General features: G+C 44.2%; 1 protein-coding gene across 8 annotated transcripts in view; it reads left to right on the forward strand.

Moving 5' to 3' along the window:
- The window catches only part of PTPRZ1 (protein tyrosine phosphatase receptor type Z1), a 656,962-nt gene that overhangs the window by 570,759 nt on the left and 66,052 nt on the right, over positions 1-20,151 (forward strand). For all 8 annotated transcript variants that reach the window (XM_078680698.1, XM_078680707.1, XM_078680718.1 and 5 more), the window contains one exon: positions 837-971. In XM_078680698.1, the coding sequence (XP_078536824.1) occupies positions 837-971 (135 nt within the window). The remainder of the gene's footprint in view (positions 1-836; positions 972-20,151) is intronic.

Here is a 20,151-nt window from a genome sequence, read left to right on the forward strand (position 1 = left end):
TCTGGATTCCACACGGCAGATGCTGGTGTAGCAATCAGTGAAAGAGTCCTCTTGACATGGTTGCTAACTGTGTAGGTAGGTGTGTGATATGTGAGTGATCCCGTTGACACCATGTGTGACCCTTCCAAAACATGGGTTGAAGAGGCTGTAAGAACAGGGGGCATAAGGAATCTATCACCACCGGTCTGATCTTGTGTTATAAAGGTGCAATAATACAGTGCTAAAAGCTGTCAAGCGTTTGTGATGATATGATATACAATATAACTTTTTGAGTGCACAGATTGGGCGTACTACTGTGGTAATAAGTACCTAAGTACCCAGACTGAGAACAAGGTTTATATATTTAGAACCTTAGCACATAAAATAAAATACATCTTTGGTAATGAGAATATCAGCTCACAGCATGTGCATACAGTTTTGGTATTAATTCCTGAGCACACAGAATGAGCATACAACTTTGGTAATGAGTACCTAAGTCGTCGGTGTGAGGTTATGGCTCTGGCAATGAGTACCTGAGTGCACAGTGTAAGCATACAGCTTTTGGAATGAGTAGCTGAGGACAATTAATAAGCATACACCTTTGGCAATAACTACTTGCATGCACAGGTTAGCAGGCACCTTAGTTAATGAGTATATGAGCAATTAGAGTGAGCGTAAGATGAGTATACGACACATAAAAGTATGCCCACACAGATAAGTATGTTAAATTAGAGGTTATATTTATTATTGTGTGACTTTAGACTTTTTAAAATATGCTGGTGTATTTAAAAACATGTTGCCATATTTGTTTGAAAAGTCTGCTTCCCAAATAAAATTCTTTTTATGCTCACCTTTAGGGTTATAATAGGCCAAAAGCATACATTGCAGCCCAAGGGCCCTTGAAGTCAACAGCAGAAGATTTCTGGAGGATGATATGGGAACATAATGTGGAGGTTATTGTAATGATAACAAACCTCGTTGAAAAGGGAAGGGTAAGACCATATGCCTTTGTTAATATTTGTTTCGTAGGTCTGTCGCCATGCACGCTGTTTATGTAGTGTTGTGATGTGATAGTTACGTTGGACTTGCACCTCTGGAACATGCCACATCCTACTCATCATGCAATCATGCTTAAGGATCAGTTCCTAGCAGTTGACCAATTAGCATCAGGAAAATGAACAAGTGAAACCAATCGGTCTCACCTCTCTCTTGCAAGGGTTAAGCTATTGTATTTGCCTGTGCTTGTTGTTAAACAATGTCATAAAAAAGAAAAGCAAACATTTATTTTACCATATCTCAAATCTGTACATTGAATTCATTCTTTAATAAGGCATGATTTACTTTTCAAATTTCAAGCAATAAATGTAAAATTATAATTAAAAATATCTGTAGCATGTGAGCCAGCTTAAAAAAAGAACATAGAAGACTAGTTGCTGGTACTTAAAAGAACACAACAGTTAAATGAGGAAAGGTCGGAATTTATAGGAAAATACTTGCCTTTTCCTTTCCTCATGGCCTGCAACTTGAACACATGCTCTGGTCATTTGGTGTTCTTCAGCAGCACATGGAGCAGATTTAGTGGCCTCCAGGAGAAGAGATATCCCTTTTCTAGTCAGTCTTAGTAAAATGTCTGCTTCAAATACAGGTTGAATGAGTAATGTAACCTACTCTAACCCCATCACCATAAATGCTGCCTTTGTCTGCAAAGGACTTGGGCTTTCATGCAGCATGTGGAAAACAGCAATAGAAAACCAGTGTGATAAAGTCTGCTCTTTATTCAAACCTATACAAAAGGGGATGATGGACGGAGCGTTTGAACAAATCAAACACTCACCCCCAGTCAACTGATCTGGGTTTAATCCATCACCATTCCTTAGTTCACTCAGCCACCCCAGTTCAGACATGGCTATATGCGAATCAGTCTGACCCTGTGCCTTATGGGAACAGTCCAGCCTGAACTGCCAAGCCATGTCTTCCCTGGACCGGAAACAAGCATCCTGGGACTGGTTTCGGATTCATAATCCTCATCAGCCAGGCTATCTTGAATCCAGTGGCCAAGTGAACAAGGGACTCACGTCTGAGCATACCCTGCCACACTTAGGGCGAACAAAGCAATACAAAAGGGGATGATGGACGGAGCGTTTGAACAAATCAAACACTCACCCCCAGTCAACTGATCTGGGTTTAATCCATCACCATTCTTTAGTTCACTCAGCCACCCCAGTTCAGACATGGCTATATGCAAATCAGTCTGACCCTGTGCCTTATGGGAACAGTCCAGCCCGAACTGCCAAGCCATGTCTTCCCTGGACCAGAAACAAGCATCCTGGGACTGGTTTCGGATTCATAATCCTCATCAGCCAGGCTATCTTGAATCCAGTAGCCAAGTGAACAAGGAACTCACGTCTGAGCATACCCTGCCACAGTTAGGGCGAACAAAGCAATACAAAAGGGGATGATGGACCGCTTTTGGCCGCCATAAGTGTGGCAGAGTATGCTCAGACGTGAGTCCCTTGCTCACTTTGCCACTGGATTCAAGCAAGCCGGGCTGAAGACGGCTGGAATGCCAGAAACCGGTCCTCGGAAGCTTGTTTCCGGTCCAGGGAAGACATGGCTTGGCAGTTCGGGCTGGACTGTTCGAATGAGGCACAGGGTCAGACTGATTTGCATATAGCCATGTCTGAACTGGGGTGGCAGAGTGGGCTAAAGAACGGTGATGGATTAAACCCAGATCTTTTGACTGGGTGTGAGTGTTTGATTGATTCAGATGCTCCGTCCATCACCACTCCCTTTTGTACCGCTTTTGGCCGCCATAAGTGTGGCAGGGTATGCTCAGACGTGAGTCCCTTGCTCACTTTGCCACTGGATTCAAGCAAGCCAGGCTGAAGACGGCTGGAATGCCAGAAACCGGTCCTCGGAAGCTTGTTTCCGGTCCAGGGAAGACATGGCTTGGCAGTTCGGGCTGGACTGTTCCCATGAGGCACAGGGTCAGACTGATTTGCATATAGCCATGTCTGAACTGGGGTGGCAGAGTGGGCTAAAGAACGGTGATGGATTGAACCCAGATCTTTTGACTGGGTGTGAGTGTTTGATTGATTCAGATGCTCCGTCCATCACCACCCCCTTTTGTACCGCTTTATTCAAACCTGGCACAAGTATAAGGGAGAAAGAGCAAGAAAAAAAACATGCACCTCCATGGAGTGCTCAAAGAAAAACTAAAAATGAGTTCTCCTATATGAGATGTGGAAGGATACAAGTCATCCAATAAACAGGATGGTAAAAGAGCTCTGCTCCGCGACAGGGACAAAGACAAGAAGAGGCAGGAATCCACTGAACAAAACACAGGCAAATGAGATTGACAAGAAAGCAAACAAATGGTAAGCAATACCCAAACCCCTCTAAGTATTGTTGTTGTACACAATAGGCCTTTACCAACAAACAGTTGAAAGTTTTTTTTCAGATGAGACCTATAAGAGGTGGTACTGAGGCAAGGAAGTGCGTTTGTGCTATGATCATATGAATCCTGTTTATCCTTGAAGTAAAAGCTGTTTGTTAAACTGCACTGTGCACAATCTCATGAACTGGGTACACTGCTGTTCAGTTCTGTATATATAGTTTTGAAAACGCTGTCAATGAGTTTATTGGTAACAGCAGCACTAACTCCTTTCTCCTACTCTCATAAGCCCTTGCTTCCATCTGCCCAGGAGTGGTGATGCACATCTCCTGTGCTAAGAGATTTTCCATCCTATTACAGGACTTCTGGACTTTGACTGGATCAGCCTTCCTACAGCATTCCCTGTAGAATATGCACGAGACTTTCCATTCCGGCAATGTCATACTCTGCAGAAGAGTATCCCTTGCCACTGGGAGTTACAAAAAAAGTAGTGATGCTTTCAGTTTAGACATTTGACAACCAGATCTTCTGCGGGAAATGCCTTTACAGACTAGGACTCAAATGTTGCAAGATTGTAAATCAGCCATACCAAGAGCAGTGGATTCCATTGAAGACTAGGCCTGTAATTCTGCTTTCCTACATGAATGGCCTTCTCGTCTTACATATTCTTGCTATGGAAATCCAGAACCGTATTAATGCATGGACAAAGTGGGCTCTGGCCCGGGACCCCAGACTTTCAGGGGCACTCTGATAGCCAGCTCTGTTCTACAGAGGCTTGCCCTGATGACCTTGAATAACTGACTGTTGCAAAAAGCGTTTTCCTTTAATTTATCTTTGATATGGGTAATGTGTGAGAGTCTATTACAGACCTTTTGCAAATAAATAAAATATATATATATATATATGCATCCTTAAAAACCCACAAACCCTCAACCCTTACCCACCCTAAACTTACCCTCGCCATCGAAAAACCCTTACCCACCCTAAACCCTAACATTAGCTTTGCCATCCAAAACCCCATAACCACCCTAAACCCTAAAATTACCCGTGCCACCCGAAAACCCATACCCATCCAAAACCCTAAAAATTCCCTCGCCACCCAAAAAACAATACCCACCCGTCAGAAGCTCTCCCTGGTGAGGGGAACTGGGGCTGCGAGCTATAGAGCAATTGTAAGAATCCGATACCTGAATAGCGCAATTTTAAAAGCGAATCTGGAGCGTTTTTATTTCTTTTTAAAACCGCCTGATTTTTCATGTGGGGGACACCAGAATAAGGGGAATTGTAAATGTAGGTACTCTGACACCTCTACACACCTTACTGTTGTTGTTCAGGCCAGCCGCTTCTCAGCCGAATCCCGGCGGCGGTGGGCGCCATCTTGAGTGTGGCAGGTGGGGACAGCGCTCACGTCGGGCCGTCCTTCCCGCCCTCTTTCTGTATTTAATCCAGCCTTCCGCAACGCTCGGTGCCGTCAGAAGCTCTCCCTGGTGAGGGGAACTGGGGCTGCGAGCTATAGAGCAATTGTAAGAATCAGATACCTGAATAGCGCAATTTTAAAAGTGAATCTGGAGCGTTTTTATTTCTTTTTAAAACCGCCTGATTTTTCATGTGGGGGACACCAGAATAAGGGGAATTGTAAATGTAGGTACTCTGACACCTCTACACACCTTACTGTTGTTGTTCAGGCCAGCCGCTTCTCAGCCGAATCCCGGCGGCGGTGGGCGCCATCTTGAGTGTGGCAGGTGGGGACAGCGCTCACGTCGGGCCGTCCTTCCTACCCTCCTGCCTCCGATTAAATGTGCACGGCGGCCAGACGGCGCAGCGGGCTGGCGCAGCGGAGGCCCCGGACGCGCGCCGAAGCCGCGCCTAAGCCAAGCCCGTCTGTGCCCGTCCGTGCCAAGTCCGCGCCGAGAGCCGGCCATACTGCCCAAATCCTCCCAATAATCAGGTACAATTCGAATGATCTACTTACAATACGACGGCCAACTGCCAGCCATAGTTGTAAGGATCATTCTCCCATCTACCATCTTTGGGGCCCTTTCTCGTGTCGCCGATGTAGATGGTCCTCTCTGACGCCCACCAGCAATTTACTACGGCAACCCCCCCCAATTTCGGGAAAACCACCTTCCTTCCACTTCGGACTTATTAATGCAAGATCTCTAGCGTGCCACGCACAAGACATCCATGACCTTGTACTTTCTCATGATCTCGAGGCCCTGTTTATCACCGAGTCCTGGCTCAATGACTCATCTAACCCAGATCTGGCAATTGCCCTTCCCCCTGACTTTACCATCTACAGACGGGATAGACCAGCTGGCAGGGGAGGCGGGTTAGCTATCATAATTAGAAAATCCTTGAGGTGCCATACATTTGACCTGGCCTCCCTCAAGGACTGTGAGAGCATAGGTTTTGTAATCCATATTAACCCTTCTACCTCCTTTTCCGGAGGCCTTGTCTATCGCCCTCCAGGTAACGCTACGCCCTTCCTAGATTCCTTGGATGAAACCCTTGGATCCCTTCTGTCCCACTATCCCAACTTCACCCTTCTCGGTGACTTCAATCTTCATTTGGAATCCCGCGTAGACCCTCACACTCTCACTTTCCTACAATCCCTTGACATCTTTGGTCTCTCTCAACTAGTCATTCCCCCCACACACCGGGCCGGCCACACACTAGATGGCATTTGCTCAAATTCAATCACTCTAGCTGTAGCCCCCCCTATCCCACAAATTTGGACTGACCATTGCTTTATACCCTTCTCAGTCCTGGTAAAACCCATAGCACAACCAAGTACCAAGAATACCCCCCCAACCTACTCGACCAACTGGAAGAAAGTAGCGGATTCTATTAAACTCCACCCTCAGCTCCCCACCCCCCCGCCCACTATTGTTGGAGATGTATCACAAGACTCCATACATTTTCACACCTGGATCAATCGACTTGTTCTGGCCAATTCTAATTCAACCCACCTAAAATCTACTATTCACAAAAGAAAACCCAATGCCCCCTGGTATACCCAGAGCCTTACCGATAGTCACCATAAGTGTAGGGTTCTTGAAAGAGAGTGGAGGAAAACCTATGATCCTTCTTCCAGAACCCGATACACCCAACAGAGGAAACAATACCTGTCTCTCATAAAAAACGCAAAAAAGGAGTTATTTTCTGCAGCAATTGAATCAGCCAATCAGAAACAACAGACGATTTTCAACATTGTCAAGTCCTTCACCCATCCCAAGGCCCTCACAGTGGAAATCCCCCCATCCCAAACCCTCTGTGACCAAATCGCCGACTTCTTCGTGGAGAAAATCAATAATATTCGTCAGGATTTTCCCCCCTCTTCCGGCCCCCCACAAGCTGCCACCACCAATTTGCCCCTGCTTGGTAATTTTCCAACAGTGACCTTGCTCCAAACCCAGAAGGCCATTATGTCTTGCCGATCAGGAGCCCCCACAGATTCATGCCCCCCTGCTATCCTCCACCTTTTCATCGAGGCCGTCAACCCTCTCATCAATTCCATTGTTAACCAATCCCTCAGCTCAGGCACCGTCCCCGCAGAATGGAAGAAGGCCATCGTAATGCCGCTAATGAAAAAACAAAATAAATCCCCCACAGACCTTTCCAACATGCGCCCAATTTCCCTACTCCCGGTACTAGGCAAAATCACTGAGCAAATAGTACATGAGGAGTTAAAAGCATTTGTGGAAAATAACCACATCCTCCACCCACAAAAATCTGGTTTCCGCCCCGGCCACTCCACTGAAACTGCCCTGATCGAGCTATCCGACACCATCAAGTTCTTGCAGGATGAGGGGAAACACGCTGTACTCATCCTGCTCGACTTGACTGCCGCGTTTGATACCATCTCCCATGACACCCTCATTTACAGAATGCGCGAGATCGGTGTGGCAGGTACTGCACTGAAGTGGATAACGTCATTCCTCTCCCAAAGGTCCCAAACCGTCTCACTTGGCCCCTTTCTCTCCGGTGAAAAAACCATTATATCAGGGGTGCCCCAGGGGTCTATCCTTAGTCCCCTCTTTTTTAATATCTACATGGACCCACTGCTCGCCCTGATTGAATCCCATGGCATCCTAGTAACATCTTATGCTGACGACACACAACTCGTCGTCACCTTGGATAAAAAAACACCGGATGCCGCTTTGAGATTCCAGAATTGCCTCTCCCAAGTATTTGCTTGGCTCAAAAACAACCATTTAAAGTGCAATAGCGCCAAAACGGAAATCATACCCTTAGGTAAAGACATCTGTTTTTCCCCAAAAGATTGGTGGCCTCAACATTCGGAAACTCCTCCCAGTGCAGTCTCCTCGGCCCGCAATCTGGGCGTACAATTCGACTCTTCCCTCAGTTTTGACGATCATGTGCGCATCACGGCGGGATGCTGTTTTAACCTTATCAGACAACTCAAGAAATTCTTCGACTTTCTCCCTATCTCTGCCAGGAAATCAGTTGCCGTTGCCCTGATTCTATCTAGGCTTGACTATTGCAACGGTCTCCTGGCAGGCATAAAGAAGTCTACCCTTAAGAAGCTACAGAGCGTACAGCACGCAGCGGCTAGGCTCGTCCTCAAACTCCCCCGAAGGTCTTCTGCCTCCGCAGCCCTTAACACTCTCCACTGGCTGCCCCTCCCCAAAAGAATTCTTTTTAAACTTCTTGTCACAGTTTTTAAAGCCACCAAGAGCACAGGCCCCTCCTATCTCATTAAGCGCTTCCCACACTATATTCCATCACGTTCCCTTAGGTCATCAGGAGCCAACCTGGTCGCCATACCCAGGTTTAAGCTCAAAACAAAGGGCGGAAAGACATTCTCGCTCCTGGCAGCAAAGGCATGGAATAGCCTCCCCTCCTACCTCAGGCATGCCCCCTCAGAAAGCCTCTTCAGGAAACTCCTGAAGACATGGATATTCTCTCAGCTCGACTCTTCAGTCCTCGCAGCCATCTGATTCTGATCCTGTTTCACGCCCAGTTGGCTTCTTCTGTTCTGCTCAGCGCCAAGATGCTCCTTCCGGAGCGATAGACGCGCTTTATAAAAACTAATAAATATCAAAATATCAAATTAGCCTTGCCACACAAAACCCATACCCACCCTAAACCCTAAAATTACCCTTCCCATCTAAAAACCCATACCCACCAGAACCCCCAAAAATTCACTTTCCACCCAAAAACCCATACCCACCCTCAACCCTAAAGTTACCCTTGCCTCTGAAAAAAACCATACCCACCCTAAACCCTAAAATTATCCTTGCCCTACAAAAACCCATACCTACTCTAAAATTACACTTGTCACCCAAAAACCCATACCCACCCTAAACCCTAAAAAATCCCTTGCCACCATAAAAAAATACCCACCCTAAAACTTGCAAATTCCCTAGCCACGCTAAAACCCATACTTACCCTAAAATTACCCTTACCACCTAAAAGCCATACGAACCCTAAAATTACCCTAACCACCCAAAAACCCAAACCCACCCAAAACAAATGCCCTATAACCTTTTAAAAAAAGAATTCCCTAATATATGAATGTATATAAACTCTAAATACTGACATTTAAAATGCAATCCATGCCCACCCTAAACCCTTTTAAAAAAAAAAACATTTTCTTAATATATATATATATATATATTCACTGAAAAAACCATAGCTTATAGACCATATATAGTTACGAATTAGCATTATCAAAACCTTATTTTACTCACACAAAACCATTGAAATTCGCATATATAGTTAGTTGCACTAACTATATATCGCGCACCCGCAATCCACTGCTGATCATGTCACATATTACATCATTCATGACATGGTCAGTGACATCACTGATGACATCACTGATGACATCTCAAATGACATCACTGATGACATCACTGATGACATCTCATTTGACATCAATGATCACATCACTGATGATATCATTCATGTGATAATACAATGCATCTCCTCACACTCTAATATAACCTCTGTTACACCCAGTGTTAAATACAGAGTATAATTTTTTAAACCATTGACACACCAATACTAGTTACTACATACGCACTCACTGATTCCTACGTCTACACACACATTCACTCATTCACCCATACAATCATTCATACATGCAATCACTCATCTTTACAACACTATCATATGCACTCATACACCTATACAGACACTCACACTCTGCCACTCATCCATGGAGTTACTCACACACCTAGTCAGTCCTGTAAAGAATCAATCACACTTCCATTTTCTCATCTATACAGTTAAACATAGAACACCTTACATTTTCAAACATATACTAACACATACTTACTCTCTTATACAATCATGGGCGTCCGCAGGGGGGGGGCAAGGAGGGGCGCTTGCCCCCCCCTGGAGCAACCCTCCTTGTCCCCCCTGTGGATGCCCATGAAAACCGTGACTTCAAGACGGGGTTCTCACTCTCTTCCCTCTCCTTTCTTTTATTTACTTCCCTGTGAAATGGATCCAAAAAAGAAAGACGCTTTTGCCGGAAATGTGTATTTTTCTGCCATTTTAATTCTAAAGTGCAGCATTGGGAATAAAAGGCTAAAAATATGAAAAATAGAAAAATAACTAAATAAAGTAAGACAGAGTGGTAGCAAACTGGCCAAACTGATTTTATTCACACTGAAACACATTAGCGCCACTTTTACAGAGTTTGCCAGTAAAGCGCTATTTCTTGTCTTTGTTTTCCCTGGACTTGGAACTAGTGCACCAATGCTGGAGGACTGCAATGTGTGGATTGGAAAACAAAATGTGTGCTGCGGCTCTGTGTCCAGGGATGGGGTCTTTTTACCGTACTGCGTACGTTTTGTAAGGATATAAGCAATGGCCATTGAAATGGGTCCATTCAGGGCCCTGTAGTCGTGTCCTTAACTTTTCAGGCAAAAGCACTCACTGATTACTGAATAGTGAGTGTAAAAGCATTAAGGTAACCGTGTTGTTCCTGCTTACATTTCCCATGGTTTGCTAAATTTTGCATTCCCTATAAGTGTTTGCTTTTTCCACGATGTTGTTACTTTTTTTTTTTGTAGGCCGCATATTGCTCTTGTCTAGTGCGTAATTTACATTGCGCATCCAGGTGTTTATAGCGGGCAACAATTGGGTTGTAGTTGAAAACAGTGGGAGTTTTTCTCAGTGGGGCAGTACGGTGTTCAGTGGGGGAGAGGATGTGGCACTATGGTCAGAGCTGCTGAATTTGGAACTGGGAACCAGGTTCAGCCTTAATAACCAGCCCACGAGACCACTCTCCTGCGAGAGCACAATCACATGCTAGACCTTAGAAGGCTTCGCAACACCGTAGAAGTCCTGGTGTCTTTGCACCAGCAGGTGGACCCTAGCATGACAAGTGTAGGTTAACCTTCAAGGCTTGTCTACCACTATCCATACTGAAGTTCACCTCCAGTCTTGCGGGCAGGTCTATGAAGCAGCACACCCTCGAACAACAGTCACTGAGGTCACAGGACCCTCGAGAAGGGCCAGCTCTAGGGCGGTGCAACCAGTGTGACCGCACCGGGTGCTGACTTTAGGTGAAGGCATCATGTTTGCAAGGATATTATGGTTTTAAAAACTCTTGCTGCCTCCTTCCTGGCCTCCAGCAATTTTCGGCAACAATAAAAAAATGTCATGATGACTCTGGTGATTAATGTTCTTACTAGAGAGAGATCAGAATTGTATCTAGTGGAAGTTTTGACTCATGGAAAGGTAGCTCAGAGGGTTAATGTACCAGCTGCAAAGAACATGCACCGTGCAGATCAGAAAGTGCACATAATGTAAATAGGTCAGTGGGCTACTGCTTTTGTCAGAGAAATCCTTTTGTCACTTGCAGTTTATAAGTTAAAGTCCTAACTTAGAACAGTGAGCTATTAACTGTCATCTAAGAGCTGCATACAAACTGCAAGGTATAAATTACAGCGTTATGTCCCCCCCCCCCCCCCCGGTCCCCCAGTCTTTGATTATCCTAATGTCCCAAAAAGTGTTCTTTTGGACAGAAATCAATTCTGATTATTAAGGAGAACCACCAACCATGGTATTGCTTTTTAAATTCTGGGTATTGTGTTTCTCCAGACCAATCACTATAAAACTATACGGGCTACTAGTATTGTTGTCATGTGACTCCTACACCTTGTAGTCCTTAGTCTTATGTAGCATTTTCTATACAGTGATTTACACACATATTGATTGTCTCTGTGTAATGTGTGTGATGTAAAGTGCTCTGACACCCTACAATCGTATGAGTGGCGCTGTAAATCAAATTAAATGCATCTGAGAGAGAGTGGTTATGGAGACTTGGGGCACAGTTAAAGGGTGGTAGTGAGGGAATCCATGGCAGAGGTGGTCATTGGGGGGCACAAACAAACATTAATGCACAGGACACCACCAGTGCTATGGCTGGCCCTGCCCTTGAGGCCAATCTGCCTCACCCAAAGGTACCTCCATTGGCTTGTTTCAGCAGCAGTAGCTGCAACTCACCAGGGATTGGCAATGCAGGATTTGCACGCACACCAAACTAAGTTTGCAAACTTCACAGTCTCCCTGTTTCATTCACAAGCACTTTTAACATGTGCTGCCTGCTGTGGGGCCACTAGAATTAATTATGCAGCAAAGGATGACAACATTATGCCGTAGTGTTGACTAAATTATGCATTACCCTCATCGCTGCTGCCGACGGCCAACGGCTGTCGCGTGCACTACCTCGGTAGTGCTGCGCACGTCCGTTGGCTGTCGCGGCCCCGCCCACTCTAAAGAACGTTCTGCACTAGCGCGGAACGTTCGGCGCAGTTAAGAGGTTAAAAAAAAGGCTGCAGCGTAATGCTGTATATTTTCAGATATTTTATTATTTTTACGTGTGTACACATGCTAACAGTCTCCGGAAAGATTTTGCCTTATTAGTACCAGTGTAACATACAAACGCAGCAGTTAGAAAAGTGACCAGTCAACCTTTACAATAGGCCATCCACTCCGCAGCAACACAAGTCACATTTTATATTAACTTTTGATATGTTTGAGCTACAAACAATTTATTAGTTTAAATGGTCAGATCATGCAGCAGATCTTGCATAATGAGGCATATATGGCAGAGCCATAATTTTAGAGAAAACATTTGCAAACTAGGATATTTTGCCATTCATGTTTGAACTGCTGTTGTTGAAAAAGGGTGAAGTGCTGATGACAGAAACTCCATGGCTCGGAGACAAATGGCTTGTGTTTCCACATTTTATTATTATAAAAGCATTAAGGTAACCGTGTTGTTCCTGCTTACATTTCCCATGGTTTGCTAAATTTTGCATTCCCTATAAGTGTTTGCTTTTTCCACGATGTTGTTACTTTTTTTTTTTGTAGGCCGCATATTGCTCTTGTCTAGTGCGTAATTTACATTGCGCATCCAGGTGTTTATAGCGGGCAACAATTGGGTTGTAGTTGAAAACAGTGGGAGTTTTTCTCAGTGGGGCAGTACGGTGTTCAGTGGGGGAGAGGATGTGGCACTATGGTCAGAGCTGCTGAATTTGGAACTGGGAACCAGGTTCAGCCTTAATAACCAGCCCACCAGACCACTCTCCTGCGAGAGCACAATCACATGCTAGACCTTAGAAGGCTTCGCAACACCGTAGAAGTCCTGGTGTCTTCGCACCAGCAGGTGGACCCTAGCATGACAAGTGTAGGTTAACCTTCAAGGCTTGTCTACCACTATCCATACTGAAGTTCACCTCCAGTCTTGCGGGCAGGTCTATGAAGCAGCACACCCTCGAACAACAGTCACTGAGGTCACAGGACCCTCAAGAAGGGCCAGCTCCAGGGCGGTGCAACCAGTGTGACCGCACCGGGTGCTGACTTTAGGTGAAGGCATCATGTTTGCAAGGATATTATGGTTTTAAAAACTCTTCCTGCCTCCTTCCTGGCCTCCAGCAATTTTCGGCAACAATAAAAATGTCATGATGACTCTGGTGAATAATGTTCTTACTAGAGAGAGATCAGAATTGTATCTAGTGGAAGTTTTGACTCATGGAAAGGTAGCTCAGAGGGTTAATGTACCGGCTGCAAAGAACATGCGCCGTGCAGATCAGAAAGTGCACATAATGTAAATAGGTCAGTGGGCTACTGCTTTTGTCAGAGAAATCATTTTGTTACTTGCAGTTTATAAGTTAAAATCCTAACTTAGAACAGTGAGCTATTAACTGTCATCTAAGAGCTGCATACAAACTGCAAGGTATAAATTACAGCGTTATGTCCCCCCCCTCCCCCCGGTCCCCCAGTCTTTGATTATCCTAATGTCCCAAAAAGTGTTCTTTTGGACAGAAATCAATTCTGATTATTAAGGAGAACCACCAACCATGGTATTGCTTTTTAAATTCTGGGCATTGTGTTTCTCCAGACCAATCACTATAAAACTATACGGGCTACTAGTATTGTTGTCATGTGACTCCTACACCTTGTAGTCCTTAGTCTTATGTAGCATTTTCTATACAGTGATTTACACACATATTGATTGTCTCTGTGTAATGTGTGTGATGTAAAGTGCTCTGACACCCTACAATCGTATGAGTGGCGCTGTAAATCAAATTAAATGCATCTGAGAGAGAGTGGTTCTGGAGACTTGGGGGGCACAGTTAAAGGGTGGTAGTGAGGGAATCCATGGCAGAGGTGGTCATTGGGGGGCACAAACAAACATTAAGGCACAGGACACCACCAGTGCTATGGCTGGCCCTGCCCTTGAGGCCAATCTGCCTCACCCAAAGGTACCTCCATTGGCCTTGTTTCAGCAGCAGTAGCTGCAACTCACCAGGGATTGGCAATGCAGGATTTGCACGCACACCAAACTAAGTTTGCAAACTTCACAGTCTCCCTGTTTCATTCACAAGCACTTTTAACATGTGCTGCCTGCTGTGGGGCCACTAGAATTAATTATGCAGCAAAGGATGACAACATTATGCCGTAGTGTTGACTAAATTATGCATTAACCTCATCGCCGCTGCCGACGGCCAACGGCTGTCGCGTGCACTACCTCGGTAGTGCTGCGCACGTCCGTTGGCCGTCGCGGCCCCGCCCACTCTATAGAACGTTCCGCACTAGCGCGGAACGTTCGGCGCAGTTAAGAGGTTAAAAAAAGGCTGCAGCGTAATGCTGTATATTTTCAGATATTTTATTATTTTTACGCGTGTACACATGCTAACAGTCTCTGGAAAGATTTTGCCTTATTAGTACCAGTGTAACATACAAACGCAGCAGTTAGAAAAGTGACCAGTCAACCTTTACAATAGGCCATCCACTCCGCAGCAACACAAGTCACATTTTATATTAACTGTTGATATGTTTGAGCTACAAACAATTTATTAGTTTAAATGGTCAGATCATGCAGCAGATCTTGCATAATGAGGCATATATGGCAGAGCCATAATTTTAGAGAAAACATTTGCAAACTAGGATATTTTGCCATTCATGTTTGAACTGCTGTTGTTGAAAAAGGGTGAAGTGCTGATGACAGAAACTCCATGGCTCGGAGACAAATGGCTTGTGTTTCCACATTTTATTATATTTGGTACATTCTGTGATTAGAAGCATATCCCACTTTGTGAATGTATTTAATGTCAATAACTCATTATAACCTTAAATAATCATGTGTATCCATTGGTTGATTAAACTGGGCAGTGAAATGCCAAACAAATACTAAAAATTGGGAAGTCTGCGCATTCTAGCCACACCTCTGACTCCACCCACAGATCCAATCCTTGGGTTATTCCCGCCCTCTGATTCTCCGCCCACCGTTTCCCTACTTTTTTTCCCCCACTTCGACCACGGTGTAAGACTCAGCATCCCTGGACCTGTGATGTGGCGTAGCTGCGGGCGCCGCATGTGCCACACATTTACGGTGCCGGGCTTCTGCATAAGGGAGCTGGCCATTATTGTATCCCTAAACGTGCGCACGATGTCAGTTTGACATTGAGTACACGTAGAGGGACTCTAAGTTTCTTTTTAAAAATATAGCTAACATTTGGACCTATACATTTTATTTTGTATAAATTAATTGAATGTGTGTAAAATTTAGCAATGCCCGGGAAATTCTAGTAAAGGGAGCACCCATTGGCGAATCACTAACGTGTGTGATTGATGCGTTATTTATTACTAACTTTGACGTTGTGCTTTAACTTTGGATAAAAGTTATCATGATACCTAGCACCAAGAAGCCAATATTGGTGAATATGTGAGCTACAAATAATCCCTAACATACACTCTGCATACAGTATATTTAATCTGGTGCTTTAATCATAGGCTGTTTTAAAGTATTCTGATAAAAATCGAATCGTGCTGAAGACAGCCTTGATTGGTGTTGGATCGAAGACCCAGAAGTCTGCACACCTAGCAGACAGAGATAAAGCACCTTGCCAGAAAGTTTAGCGTTTTCCCTACAGGTGGTGTTTGTTGGCCTGTGGCAGGGTCCGTCACATATCCTCCTGGATTCCTGGCATTTAATTGAGTCTATCCCAGTTTGGCGCCCCAGTTTTTCTTGTGCCCCACCTGGTACACATCATGTCGGAGGATGGTGACGTTAACATTTTGCCCCCCCTGGAAAAATGTCTGCGGACGCCCATGTATACAATCACTGATACAAGTACACATTGATCTGCACAGAGTCACACACCTCCCAGCCAGCCACACACACACTCAGTCTCCAATACAAATACTTGGGCAACCAATCAATAACCCATATAGCCACTCATATAGCTACTGATCAACACATGCAGCAGCTTGCACAACAACAGACATACTGATGCACACTTTCAGACATGCATTCAGTAAGACACATTTAATCACTCACTCATTCAGTCAATCACGCACATACTAAAACCTTCATTCAGACACTTATACATCCACTCATTCTTCAATATGTAAAACATATTTAAACTTTACAGAAACACACAGTCACTGGATGATGTCATCAGTAATGTCATCAGTGATGTCATTTGAGATGTCATCAGTGATGTCACTGACCATGTCATGAATGATGTAATATGTGACATGATCAGCAGTGGATTGCGGGTGCGCGATATATAGTTAGTGCAACTAACTATATATGCGAATTTCAATGGTTTTGTGTGAGTAAAATAAGGTTTTGATAATGCTAATTCCTAACTATATATGGTCTATAACCTATGGTTTTTTTCAGTGAATTTTCTAGGTTTTGTAAATGCTAATTCCTAACTATATATAGTCTATAACCTATGGTTTTTTCAGTGAATTTCAATGGTTTTTTAATAGCAAATATTAAAAGCTGTTAAATGTATTCTTTTTTTAAAGGAAAAATATATTTTATATGTATTTAATATAATTTTTTTATGTATATATATATATATTTTTTTGTTTCGCTACCGGTCCGCGCACCGGGTAGCTTCCCGTTAGCTCAATTTGGTGCCGCGACCCTGTCCCCGAACCGGTAAACGTTCCGTTAACGCAACTGCCGCGTTAGAAAACAACATTGTGACGCGTCGCATAAGCGCGACGTATCGCGTTGCCGCGTAATGCGTCTTATGACGCGCCGCGTCGAAGCGCAGCTCCCCGGAGGCGATCCGGGGCGCGTCGCGTAAGCGCGACGTATCGCGTTGCCGCATAATGCGTCTTATGACGCGCCGCGTTCGCGCACTCGGAAGTGCTCCGGTGCGCGAACGAGGCGCGAAGCGCAGCTTACCGGAAGTGCTCCGGGCGCGGAGCGGGATGCGTAACGTAAGCGTAACAGGTCATGTGACCTGTAAATAACACTTTTCATTGGTTTAGAACTTTTTTTTTCCCAAAAGATGAAAACCCCTCCTTCTTTCCTCACTCTGACTTTCATCTTTGTGAGAAGAAGACCTGTTTTTGCTTATTAAAATAATGGCATCTGTAGTAGCTGCAGCTGGTGGACCCCCACCACCACCACAACCACCTAGGAAGGAAGGACCACCTCCACAGTTCCTTCCCAACCCAGAGGAGGAAGAGGAAGAAGAAGAGGAAGAGGAAGTAGAGCCGAGGCAGTTCTTACGTGAAGAGCCCCGGAAATCCCACCACAAAGACAGTTTTATTTGGCAGTTTTATTCTTTTCCTCGAGGCCAAAAAAAGTGAATGCCCGACATGTGACATGCCTCATTTGTAAAGATGTTTTATCTAGAGGTACAGACAAAAAGTATAGTTATGGTAACTATACTATGCACCGTCATATGCAGAGGTGGCATCCACTGAATTACAGCGTTGCAGAGATGCGTCACCTCCAAGACAACCCACCAACTCCTGTGGCCAGTACATCGGCACAGGTAACTCTGTCGGGACCAGAGGCGAGGGAAACGGTCCCAAACATCCAACAGAATTTTGTGCACATGAAGATAGTGTGCCTTTATTGTGGTGACCTACTCTCATGTGCAAATATGAGTATCAATTTGATAAACAGAGCATTTGAAAACCACAAGTGCTCAAAACGCCCCAAAAAATAATTCTTTTTTTTTGCTCCTGTTGAGCCCTTTCTAATGCCTGTTTTTCGTTGTTCCCCCTCAAAAAAAACAAAAAAAAATTAAAATTGTTCCAAAAATACAAAAAAATAAAAAAAATGTTCAGAAAAATATTAAAAAAAATATAAAACAACAAAAACAATTAAAAAAAAGTTCTTTTCAGAACTACCTCCCATTTATAAAAAAATTGCTAAAATGTTTAGCACTCTTACAATTTTTTTTTTGGGTTAAAATAAAAATGTTAATAACCACTATTACCAAACAGTAAATCAATAACGGTCGTCAAAAAATTAACACACTAGTTGTCAATTCTACATACAATAATTTTTAGTGCATTGACAAATTTAAAACTCACAAATAGTAGCAAAGAAATGGAATGCTTCTACATTTGACCTATGCTCTTTTATATGTGAATCTGAACTAATTTTATTAGCATATTTCACTATTTTATTAAAGACACTTCACACAAGCTGTTTTTGAAGTTGTATTTAAATTTAAATAAAACGGTTAACATGGTTACTTTTCATTTCCAGTAACTTAAATTTATTTTTAAAAGTCTTTATAGTTCAATAGGCTCGAGCAGGTCAGCTGCCCACCCTATGTCATACAATTCTGACAAATCGGCATCCTCATCATATTCTTCATCATCCACAGGATATAAATCATCCAAGGGATCTACTTCCACTGACGTTTCAATGACAACTTCAATGATAAGATCGAGATCAACAGATTGCTCATTATCACTCATGGTTGATGTTGTCGTTATCTTTAAACAAAGAGAACAACAATGAGATGTTGCAGAGTAAGAGACAAATCTCAGAGACTATAATAGTAAAATTGTTTAACAAGAGTAACATTTTGCAGATATTATTTAGCCATGTCCAGCGATGCTGAGGAGGTGAGGCCTATGTCCAAGTTTTCAGTGAACAGGACTCATCTCTTCTTAACCTTGGATAAGCCTCACCGACTCTGTGTCCCCTGCTCATACTTAAATGTAAAGGGGCAGATTTATGTTAACTGGCGCATCCCCAGGGATGCACCAGTTAATGTGCGCCGCTGCTCTGCCACCCATGGTGTGCCGCATTTACAATGCGGAGCACCATGGGGCAAAAACAGCACAGATACGTCACGCATCTGTGCCGCAAAAGCGGCGCATTGCAGGAATCACGTCGCAAGCGCGACATGACTCCTGCAATGCACAGGGGCAAGCCACACATTGCATGGTGCGTCACTCCTTATGCCTGTTTCAAACAGGCGTAAGGATTTGATTCAGCAATGCCATAAAACTGACTCAGTGAAATCTTGTAAATTTCACTGTGTTAGTTTTACAGGGCTTTCATGCAAGTGAACGCCCACCCTGCAACAAAACGCCCACATGAAACCTGACGCAGGTTTCATGTGGCGCAGGACTTTACAGCGTGACACATCTGCCTAGATGCATCAAGTTGTAAATATGTCGCAACATGGCGCATCTTTTGCGCCGCCGCTGCGTCACAAAAGTGACGCAACGGTGGCGCAAAAGAGGCGCACGGCCATCATAAATCTGCCCCTAACATTTTAAATGATTGGTTCAGGATGCCGATAAGGTGTGGCCTATCCAGAGGTTTGTTTGAGGTGAGGCCTACTCAGGGTTGCAGATGAAATTTAGGCTTGTTGAAGAGTACAGAGGAGATAATACATGTGCAGGCCTACCAATGAAGTGAGTCATGTCCACTGCACTCTTGAACAAAGGCCAGACATCCTCTGTCTCCCTGGACAGGCCTAAACCTCATCTGCACAATGTGATTCGTAATGTTAGGAAACACAGGTGATGTAATTGAAAAACGTGCAAATATTTTTGCTCATTTCACAATCACATCACCTGTGTTTCCTTTGCTTAGGTATCTCATTGTGCAGATGTAGTCTAGCATATCAAAGAGTACGCAGAAGGTGAGCACTGTATGCAACAACTTTGACTTTTACAGAAGCCTCAGCTTCTCCATGCCCCCTACACAGTCCTAAATGTATACAGTTTAAACTGACGGTATCTTGTTGCAGATGAAGTGAGGCCTATCTTGCAACATGGTGCATCTTTTGCACCGCTGCTGCATCACAAAAGTGACGCAACGGCTGCGCAAAAGAGGCGCACGGCCATCATAAATCTGCCCCTAACATTTTAAATGATTGGTTCAGGATGCCGATAAGGTGTGGCCTATCCATAGGTTTGTTTGAGGTGAGGCCTACTCAGGGTTGCAGATGAAATGTAGGCTTGTTGAAGAGTACAGAGGAGATAATACATGTGCAGGCCTACCAACG

This window comes from Lissotriton helveticus, chromosome 1_1 (assembly GCF_964261635.1).
Source record: "Lissotriton helveticus chromosome 1_1, aLisHel1.1, whole genome shotgun sequence".
NCBI classification, from domain to species: Eukaryota; Metazoa; Chordata; class Amphibia; order Caudata; family Salamandridae; genus Lissotriton; species Lissotriton helveticus.